Here is an 11,279-nt window from a genome sequence, read left to right on the forward strand (position 1 = left end):
TTTTTAAAATATAAAAATTCACAGTAAAGTAGTTAAAAGTGTTACCAGTTTTGCTATGGCTTCGGAAATGACATCCTTCAGTTTAATGTGATGCAGTTTGTAGTATTTGGACAACACTTCAGCGATGCTGGATTTTCCCACAGCAGGAGGACCAAGAATGCAAATCTTGATGGGCTAAAAGAGGAGAATAAGCGTCATACAGGGAGCTCTGAACCATCTGTAGCTAGACAGTGTTCTTTATTTCAAGGGTCGCGGCCCTTTTAAGTCTCGGGATCCTGCAGGCTGACTCTCACTCCTCCATCAAGACCCCAGAGTCACTTCCTCCTGGTGTTTAATGAGCATCCACTACGTGCCCTGAGCTGGGCACGGGGCACACGACACTCAGCAGGATGTGAACCGAGTACTCAAGCATCACATGCTACCAGTTTCATCTCTGTGGTGCTACTCCTGTAAAGACAGCAGAGAAATAGAATTTCTGGTCCACTATGCAGGGTGCTTAATTTACTGACTGATAAACATTGTTTCTGGACTAAACTTGGTCTTTAATTAAACTTTTCTTTTTAAAAACAGTTAATTAAAAAAAAATAGGGCTTCCCTGGTGACACAGTGGTTGAGAGTCCGCCTGCCGATGCAGGGGACACGGGTTCGTGCCCCGGTCCGGGAAGATCCCACATGCCGCGGAGCGGCTGGGCCCGTGAGCCACGGCCGCTGAGCCTGCGCGTCCGGAGCCTGTGCTCCGCAACGGGAGAGGCCACAACAGTGAGGGGCCCGCGTAATGCAAAAAATAAATAAATAAATAAATAATAATAATAATAATAAAAAAATAAATGAAAACAGTTAATTTATCCTAGTTTTTAAAAATACACTCATTTTTTAAATTTTATTTAATTTTATTTATTTATTTTTTTTCTGGTACGCGGGCCTCTCACTGTTGTGGCCTCTCCCGTTGCCGAGCACAGGCTCCGGACGCGCAGGCCCAGCGGCCGTGGCTCACGGGCCCAGCCGCTCCGCGGCACGTGGGATCTTCCCGGACCGGGTCACGAACCCGCGTCCCCTGCATCGGCAGGCGGACTCTCAACCACTGCGCCACCAGGGAACCCCTAATTTTATTTTTTATTAGTTATCTATCTTATACATATTAGTGTATATATGTCAATCCCAATCTCCCAGTTCATCCCACCACCACCACCCCACCCCTGAACCCCCCGCTTTCCCGCCCTTGGTGTCCATACGTTTGTTCTCTACATCTGAAAAATACACTCATTTTTTAAAAAAGTTTCTAGAAGTTCATCACATTCATAACTGGTGTGCAAATGTTTGTTTATTTCTAATAGAAATAAAAACATCAGTGACAAATAGTCATTTCTTTCGGAATGGCCCAAACAGTTGTGAAACTAAAGCCTGGTATTTTGCAAGGCAAATTTTTTAAATTTTAAATGAAAAAATTTTTTTATTTAAATCATGCCATTGAAAAGCATTTCCATGGGCAGAGTGTCCATGTGTTTAAAGACTACATAATTTCATGCACAGAGTTGGTTATTGTTATTATTACTACTATCATTATTATTAATACTACTACTATTGTTATTATTACTATTTGTCAGATGAGGCAGCCAAGGCTGTGAAGGGAGGGAGCAGGGCTACTGCAGTGGTACTGGGTAAGGCTTGGTGGACGTGAATGACCCTGTCTGCTTAGGGACAGGCTCTCTCAGGGTGATGGCAATGACCAAGATGGCGGGCAGTGGAGGGTGGCAGCGGTCAGGAGAGCATCTCTGGAGCTGAGTCTTGATGGACAGGGCTGGGCTCCGAAGTAGGCATGGTGCAGTCACCAAGGCCTGTTGTGCGGCTGTCAACTGGGCAGGTTCATATGCCTTGTTTCATCCACACACCGAGGGCGGATCTGTCTCCTGGGGTAAGCTCACCTCATCTGGGTACAAAACCAGAATGGTAGTTTATTCAGTTATAATGAGAAGTAGGGTTGCCACTGAACTCAGAACACTCCAAGTGCACGTGTCTGGCACATTTACCCCTCAAGGCGGACACGTTTAGAAAGTAGCTTGATGAGCTTTGATCAGACCAAGGAGAGTTGGATGGATGGACTGTTGAATGGTATTAGGTCAAGGTGATTGGATGCACCTGTCTCTGCACAGGGATGACTTTGCCTTGCTAAAGGAACTGGAGTTGTGGAGGCCCTTGGCTTGAGGCTCCATCTTGCTGGATGTCGCTGGTGTGGCACTGTCTACATTGTCCTTGGTCGTGTTTCCTGTTCTATGCTGCCAAGCTGACCAATGCCCCCAGGGATGGATAGACTCAGTTTAATTTTTAGATATGCTTACTCCTTCTATCATGTCCTGTCCAGTTTTGCTAATCAGGAACCGTATGGTCTCTTTAAGGTGTCTTGTCCCATCCCTACTCTGACTGGGTGTTGTTTTACGTTGACCCACAAACGACAACACTAGTCTAACCTCTCAGGTTGCTCTGTGCCTCGGGACAGCCTCCAAGTAGAGCCGTCATGGGTGTCTCAGATGCTTAAAAGGATCATTGTTTCTTTTTTTTTTTATTTTTAAAAAAACTTTTTGGCCGTGCCACACAGCATGTGGGATCTTAGTTCTCCAGCCAGGCATCAAACCCGCGCCCCCTACAGTGGAAGCGCTGGAAGCGCAGAGTCTTAACCACTGAACCACCAGGGAAGTCTCCAATCATTTTTTTTTTGTAAAGTGGTACACCTTTTTTTTTTAATTACTTACTTAAAAATTTTTTTAAATTTTTTCTTTCTAGGTTTTAAAGTGGCACATCTTTTACTGCTTCTCAACAAGGCATGCTTTGCCCGAGAATATTGTTCTTAGGATACAATGGCAACTCTACTTGCTTTTACGCAGTATTTCCATGCACGACGGCAATTCAACTATGACGGCACCTGTCACTCATAGACTATAGCTTTCGAAATGCCTTCTCCTGTCACATTTACTCTCATCTTTGGAATGCCTCCCTGGGATAAATCCAAAGATGTGGGCAAGGGATGCATTTGCCTGATTTCAGAGACGGGTGTGTGGAGGCTCCCATAGTAAGGCCATTCTAGCTAAGTTGGCATCTTAGCTAATTTGAATCCCTGACTAGCTGTGTGACCTTGAAGAAATTGCTCCATCTTCTGAGCCTTGGCTTCCTCGTCTATATATGTAGATAAGAATATCTATGGGAAGTTGTGGTGATTAAAATGACTGGCAAATCCCGTGGCCAACAAGAAAAGGTCAAAGTAATCATCAGACGTCCCCACCTCCTACCTACCCTTTTCCAGATGTATACCCGGGGTGAAACAGGCAGGCCAGTCAGGTACCAGACACTTTCCCTTATAGGGACAACTCTGTGACCATCAGTCTGGGGCTTCCTGTCATGTTCAATTTGTGTCTAGCATAACAACCATCTCTGTCAACTTAAAAATTTTTAATATTCAGTTGGCAAGTATCAATAGAATATAGAGGTAGATTTTTTTGGCCTGAGCAATAGGTCAAATTTGAAAAAGAACTTGAGGGAATTCCCTGGCGGTCCAGTGGTTAGGACTCCATGCTTTCACTGCAGGGGGCACGGGTTTGATCCCTGTTTGGGGAATTAGGATCCCGCAAGCTGCGTGGTGTGGCCAAAAAAAAAAAAAAGATTGAAAAAGAACTTGAATTTAGAAATTCAGACATTTGAAAAAGTACTTTCATTGGTGTAATTACACCAAAAGTTTCGTTTACTTTGCTTAAATCAGAAGCTTACACAGGAAGTGGTTATAGTTACCAATAATCTTCTGCTTTGCTTGTACTCTTTGAGGATACTGTTGATATTTTCCACAAATCCTGCTTGGGCGAACCATCGAATGTTAAAATTTTCCTTCACAATGAGTGTTTCCATTCTCAAATTGACGAGTAAATGGTCAATATCCTCTTGCTAAGAGATAAAGGAACATTAGAGATTTGTCCTTTTTTTTTTTTTCCACTTGAGAGTTATAACAGACCCAAATCACTGAAGTTACTGAAGAAAAAAATATGAACACATTCACTAAAGATGGCCGTCAACTAAGGCAGCTCTAAGTTTTGACAGACCACCTGCTGTGAGACTCTGTGACCCTAAACTTCCCTCACATCTGCTCTCTTGTGACGGGCAGCATCCTGGCTGGTACAGTGACACAAGCAACTCAAAGAGTAGGGAGATACTAGAAGCCCAAGTGGAAGGTTTCCTTCTTCCTTTTTTTTTTTTTTTTTTTTTTACAAATTTTAATACTACCTATTTTTTGAGTAGTGCAATTACACGGTTCAAAATCCAAAAGAACAAAAAATATAGGGGAAACTTATACACACTACCATATATAAAATAGATAACCAACAAGGACCTACTGTATAGCACAGGGAACTCTACTCGGTATTTTGTAATAACCTATAAGGGAAAAGAATCTGGAAAAAAATATATATATGTATAACTGAATCACTTTGCTGTACACCTGAAACTAACAGAACACTGGAAATCAACTATACTTCAATTAAAAAGAAACGTAGAGGGGAAAGCACTCCCTTTGGTCCCCATCACCACCCATCCAGTTCTGCTCCTCAGAGGCAACCAACGATATCAGTTCTTTCAGAAACATGTTCCAATGCACCGTTTTGTTGCAATTTATTCCTAAAAATATTATATTCCAAAACAAGCTGGAAGAATGCACTGTATGACTAAAACCGTACTTTCGGCGCTGCTGTGATGGAATCAGAAATTCAGCCTCCTGTTTGAATTTTTGAAAGAGGCCGAAGAGAGCAACACCCAGTGTTTGTCTAGCATTTTACACATCAGACAGCTTTCAAATACATTTTCTGACCACAACCTCTGAGGGTTTTCAAAAAAAGAAAAAACAGAAACCAACAGGCTCACAGAGGTGAAGAGGAAGTTGCGATAGCTAAGATGGCCAGCTGTGCAGGAGGAGGTGAAATGAACTTGGAAGCCAGGTCTTCTGACTCCAAATCCCTCAAGAACCAACACCTTTAGGACAAGAGTAGAAAAAAAGAATCTCTTATATACTAACTCTTAAGTCCTTTGTTAGGAAAGCATTTTCTTTGGGTACTTTCTGGATTTTCCCAGGGCCAGTACTTTTACTGATGCACTGTTAGAGAAACATAGAATTATTATTTGGTTGACCTGTAAGATTTCAATATAAAATTTCTCAAATGAATATAAACATAACTGAATACAAAAAAAAAATTTGCAAAGCAACGGGGGAGAACACTGAGGGTATTCACTGGTGTATTTTTTCCACACATGGTTAAAGAGCACAGAGATGAATAAGGCCCCATCTCTGCCCTCAGGCAGCCCCCAGCCTGAAAAGGGAGAGACAGATGCTTGTGTGTATTGTCTGATCTAGGCGTCTGGAAAAGAGGGGCTTGCCCATGGGGGAGGTGGGATGGAGCCAGGAGGGTGCAGAGGAAGATGTCTGAGCTGAATCTTAAGAATTAGTGGGGGTGGCCAGGGAAAGGGCGAGAGAAGGCTGCACTGGCTGGGCCAGCTGGGCCATAAGGTGACAGGTGGCTTTAACCAGAGCAGCCCAGATAGGAAAGGGGGCCCTCAGAAACCCAGATCTCCTGGAAGCCGCCAGTAGGTTTGGTGAACTTGACCACATGAGTACTTTGGGGAACAATTCACAGATAGATTTTAGTATCGCGGTGTGTGATTTGTGTGTGTGTGAGTCCTACAGTGGACTTTTTTTGCTCCCCTCTGTGCGTATACTGGAGATAAAAACATTGTGGTTGTAATTTCCCAATACATATACTGCAGATACAAATAGCAAGCTTGGGTTTAAGGATATTGTATTTTAGGAGTCCCCGGTCTTGTTAGCACTCCTGATTCCATAATTACAATACTTTGGCGGGGTGGGAGGTGGGTAAAATGATTTAAGAGATGCCATCCAGTCTGGCTGGGATGACATGGCTATACCTTGACAAAGTCTTCCAGAGTATGAACTGACTCGTCCACAGCCACCAGGTAATGGAACTTTGGCACGTGGTCTATGACGTTCTGTATCACTCTGCAGACCACCAGGGAACATGGCCCCCAGAGGGAATAAACAAAGGAGATGTAGTAAATAGAATTCAATGGATGCCACCCTCATGGACCAGATGCCAGGTTTGCTGATTTAGCAATTACCTTATTTTCCAACAAGGTCAGGGTTGGGGTGATGGTCCCCACTCTACAGTGAAGGAAGCTAGTAAAGAGTTAAGTGACATTTCTTGGGCTGAAGGGCTAATGGGAAGGTAGAAGGGCCGAGATTGGAAGCCAGGTCCACCTGGCTCCAGATTCGCCCCAGGTACAAGAGTAGCTGAGCCCCGACAGGACTTGCGTTGATGAAGCCCGCTTACCCAGTGGCTCATTAAAGTCCCCAAACAATGCTTTGGGGAAGGTGTTTCACAAAGTAAAACACAGATTCACAGAAGCTGTGGCTCCTTAAGTCACATAGCATGGAGTGGCTTAGATTTCCTGCCCTGGATTAATTATGAATGATGGCCAACGTGTCTGAGGGCTTAACTCCGTCAGGCCTGTGCTCTGGGCTTTCCAGGTGTTACCCCATGGAATTCTCAGAACAACCCTCTCAGGGAAGGCTATTATCATCCGCATCTCACAAATGAGAAAATCAGACCCGAAGGGGTTAAGCAACTTTCCCAAATTCACACAGCTAGTGAGGGGCAGAACAGGGATTTGAATACAGATGAAAAAATTTCCAGAGAGACAATAGTGAATGGAAGACTGTCACAAGACTGTAGATCCTACCTCCATCTCAGCTTCCTTTTCAGTCAAACGATAATAAAACAAACGCACCTGTCTAAATATCCATTTCATATTTGTTTTATATTAATTTCACAGAACATTTCCTCTTGTAGCTTCTTTCTTTGTTAACTAGTTGACAGTCTTCAAGAAACTTGTTGGAAAAAAATGCTACCGCAAGGGCCCCCGAGTCCTTGTGTAATGGGAATAATTTAATTAATTTAATAATGTAAGATTCTTTCACAACTTTAAAACCTGATAATGTAATCATGTAAAATCTCTGCAGGAAAAAAGGGTCCGTGTCAGCCCTGCCGCGTCCAGTGTCAATGTTGGCTGGAGCAGATCTAGGTTTGTTTTTTTTTGCGGTATGTGGGCCTCTCACTGTTGTGGCCTCTCCCGTTGCGGAGCACAGGCTCCGGATACGCAGGCCCAGCAGCCATGGCTCACGGGCGCAGCCACTCGGCGGCACGTGGGATCTTCCCGGACCGGGGCACGAACCCGCGTCCCCCGCATCGGCAGGCGGACTCGCAACCACTGCGCCACCAGGGAAGCCCAGATCCAGGTTTTATGTAGAGTCTGAAGCTCAGACAACTTAGGGAATCCCTCTTTGAGAACAATAATAAAAATGAAGTTTAGGATCGTGGAAGGGACCCATGCAGGGGAGGGTCTTGAAGTTTAAGCTTCATTGTTTCCCAGTAAGTCTGTAAATCTGCTTGGGATTGAGACTAATTTAATAGTGGCTGGTGGATGAGAGAAAGAGGGGGGATCTAGAAACCAGAAAGAATCTCAGAGAGGTGCTGCTCCCTCCTGTGGGGTGAGCTGAGGGGTTGACAGAATAAAGCCCCTGGAACTCGAAATGTACAAGCGATGAACTACAAATAAAGTGAACCCTATCTTTGAGTTAGTGTTTAAGTCAGTGTCTGCAAAGAAGGAGAAGGGGACCTGGGGATACTCTGTGAGTCTGAAAAACACGTGTTAGCGTCACTTAACAATTGCCAAAAAGAAAAAAAGCTTCTGGTTTATAGTTCACAAATTTCTGGAATTTAAGTTGGTGGGCTGGACATAGCAATCTCATCTGGGACAAAGGACCAGGTCCCCAGAACGCATATAAAGAGTTCTTTTCCCAAACTGGAAGACATGCTATTCTGCTGGTAAGGTTTCTAAAAGGTGAACTTGAACTTGCTATCAGAAGTGTGGTGCTTTTAGGTGATGGACACAATTTCATCAGATGCAAAGTGGAGATGATAAAAGTACCTTCTGCTTAGGGTCGTTGTGAAGAAGAAATACAATAATACACGTGGGGGTCTTAGCACTCGGTAAGAAACAAACATGGTAGTCAGCTAATTCTCGGGAAGTCATATATCTGGTAGAATACTTACCCTGCTAGATCAAGAACATGAATTGCTGGAATTACATTTGTTCCATCTCCAAAAACTGGTAATGCAGGGACCTCACCCGACCAAGCTAGCTAAAAGAAAGAAAAGCAAAAGCATGTTTTCCCCAGTTATGTGTGCCTGACTATTACAGCTCCCAGACAGAGCCATAGTCAGAGGCATCCAAAAAGATCTGTCTATCCGATGAAATAATAGCCTCCAGAGGTTTTGTAAATCAGTTCTGATGAGATTTAGTTGCTGATCAAATCCTATTAAGAGAAATAAAGTGCAACCTCAGGGCTGAAATACTTTTCAAGAAATCATAATGTCATCAGCTGTCTTTAGTGGTCATCTGTATAGAAAGGAAATTCTTTAGTATTCACGGTGTCTTTAATTCTCATAAAAGTGAGAATTAAAATTTAAATTACCCCCACTGGCTGGGGGTAATTATCGTCAGTTTGTAGATGAAATGCTTAGTGCATAAAGTATCCTCCAGGACATTACACTTCCGATGAGTCCCTTTGACTGGATTTGAACCCTGATCTTCAGAGTCCAAATCTTTGTCTTTTCCCTTCATTAAATATTTCAGTAAATAAATAGATAGTCTGGGTACTGTTTAACTGTCATGCACTAGATGATTTTATATCGCTTTTCAAGAGTGAAAGAGGTAGGAGTGGGGGCCACAGCAGACCACTGGATCTTGTAAGATATTTTGGACTTGGGGAAACCTTTGAAGGGTTTTAAGCAGGGAAGTGACATCACTGGATTTGCTTTGGTTGCCTTGTGAAGGGATGATGAGAAGTAAGAGTTTAAATGAAGAGACGGAGGTCATGACAGGTGAGGACAAGAGAGGGTTTTTCCTAGCCTTTGGGTGGGGAGTTGGAGGCGCTGGGCTGGAGAGAAGGGAGATATTGGGGAGGTCATCTCTAGAGGACTTGGGGATCTTGTGATGGATGAGATAGAGGAAGGAGTTGGGTTCTGATTGGTGCAGCTGGGTAGAAGATGGTCCAATTTCCTGAGGTGGGGCCCTGGAGGAGCTGCGGGTATGGGGGTGATTGTCGATGTAGTTTGGATTTGTGAAACATCCAAGTTGAGGTGATGGATCTGCAGAGTGAGAACTAAGGAGAGGGAGTCCCGCTGGAGACTGATGTTTGAGAGTCATTGGCACCAGTCATGGGATTGAACAGCCCAACCCAGGGAAAGAGTGTAGATGGAGAAGACAAGAGGGCCCTGGGCAGAGGCCTGGAAGGCCAGCATCCGGTGGCCAGTTAGGTAAAAGGTAGCTGAGCACGGGCAAAGAGAAAGAGCTTTCTTTAGCTCATCCTCTTCAGCTGTCATACCCCTTGTATTAAAAAACCAACCAGCCAACACTTTCCCGAAACTGCTTTTGCTAGTTCCTGCCTTCTTTTTCTGCCCCATGTTACAGTAAAATCTCTCAGAATGCTCCTCTGTTCTCACCATCTCCACTTCCTCTCTTCGTGCTCCCTCCTTGAACCTACACATATCAGGCTTTTGTTCTACCCGATTCCAAAAATATCCAGGTCAATCCTCCAGTCTCATCTTACTTGATTATCTGCCGTGTGTGATATGGTTGGTCATTATTTCGTTTTAGAAACACTTTTTTCATGTGTCTTTTTCCACACTCCCCTCTTGGTTCACTGGGAACTCCTCCTCAGCTGCCTTTCCCGACTCCCTCCCATATCCTTGTAAATCTCCAAATATAGGAGTGTCCCAGGACTCAGTCCTCAGACCTCTTCTCTTCTCCATACTCATTCTCTAGGTGATGTCATCCAGTCTTGTGGTTTTAAATTCCACCCATACGCTGATGGCTTCCAAGGTTATAACTCTAGTCCTGACTACCTCCATAATCTCCAAACACACCTCCCACCTTCCAGTGCAACGTCCAACTCCCTCCCTGCTGAGTATCGATACTTGGATGTCAGCCATCTCAAACTCAACGTGTCTAAGCTGAGCTCCTGAACTTCCCACTGATTGCATGCTTCACCCTAATCTGTCCCTTCCCAGTTTTCCCCATCTCAGTAAACGGCAACTTCCTACTTCTGGTTACTTGCACCAAAATCCTTAAAGTCATTTTTACTTTCTTTCTGTCACCCTTACATCCAAGCTTGGAGCCAATCCCATTGGCCTCATCTTCAAAACATCCCAAATCCCAACATCTTCAGTGTCTCCACCATTTCCACCTAGGTCTTAGGTACGACCCTGCTCTTGGCCCCCTACAGTACATTCTCAACTCAGCAGAAGAACAGCGTTACCCTTGAAAACTTAAGACAGATTAGGCCACTTCTATGCTCAAAATAGTCTGTTCCCCAACCCACTCAGAATAAAAGCCCAAACCCTCACAATGGGCTACAAAGCTGGGATCCATCTGACTCCTCCATCACCTCTTTGACTCCATCACCCCCCATCCTCCAGCACTTTCAGCCACATTGGTCTTCTTGCTGCTCCTTAACCCAGCCAGCACGTTTCTGCCTTGGTTCTTTGTTTTTGGTACACCAGCCTCTCACTGTTGTGGCCTCTCCCGTTGCGGAGCACAGGCTCCGGACGCGCAGGCTCAGTGGCCATGGCTCACGGGCACAGCCGCTCCGCGGCATGTGGGATCTTCCCGGACTGGGGCACGAACCCGTGTCCCCTTCATCGGCAGGCGGACTCTCAACCACTGCACCACCAGGGAAGCCCCTGCCTTGGTTCTTTGCACTTGCAGTGCCCAGTGCCTCTCCCCAGGAAGCCACTTAGCTGGCTCCCCATTGCCTTTCACTGTCTGCTCAAATGTCACATCATTAGAAAGGCCTTCCTCACATGAAAAGATGCTCAACTAATTACTAGAGAAATGCAAATCAAAACTACAATGAGGTACCACCTCACACTGGTCAGAATGGCCATCATTAAAAAGTCTACATATAACAGATGCTGGAAAGCGTGTGGAGAAAAGGGAACCCTCCTGCACTGCTGGCAGGAATGTAAATGGGTGCAGCCACTGTGGAGAACAGTACGGAGGTTCCTCAAAAAACTAAAAATAGAGCTGCCATATGATCCAGCAATCCTGGGCGTATATCCAGACAAAACTATTACTCAGAAAGATACGTGCACCCCTGTGTTTGTAGCAGCACT

The 11,279-nt window shown here is 44.7% G+C and overlaps 1 protein-coding gene across 4 annotated transcripts in view; it reads right to left on the minus strand.

Moving 5' to 3' along the window:
- The window catches only part of AK7 (adenylate kinase 7), a gene marked incomplete at its 3' end in the record, with an annotated part of 54,450 nt that overhangs the window by 18,725 nt on the left and 24,446 nt on the right, over positions 1-11,279 (minus strand). For 3 of the 4 annotated variants that reach the window (XM_079913105.1, XM_079913104.1, XM_079913102.1), the window contains exons 7-11: positions 8,157-8,245; positions 5,953-6,043; positions 5,048-5,125; positions 3,778-3,927; positions 46-174 (exon numbers count right to left, since the gene is read on the minus strand). In XM_079913105.1, the coding sequence (XP_079769231.1) occupies positions 46-174; positions 3,778-3,927; positions 5,048-5,125; positions 5,953-6,043; positions 8,157-8,245 (537 nt within the window). The remainder of the gene's footprint in view (positions 1-45; positions 175-3,777; positions 3,928-5,047; positions 5,126-5,952; positions 6,044-8,156; positions 8,246-11,279) is intronic. The other variant, XM_079913103.1, reaches the window with a different exon arrangement.

The sequence above is a fragment of the Stenella coeruleoalba genome, assembly GCF_951394435.1.
Source record: "Stenella coeruleoalba genome assembly, chromosome: 2".
Taxonomy (NCBI): Eukaryota; Metazoa; Chordata; class Mammalia; order Artiodactyla; family Delphinidae; genus Stenella; species Stenella coeruleoalba.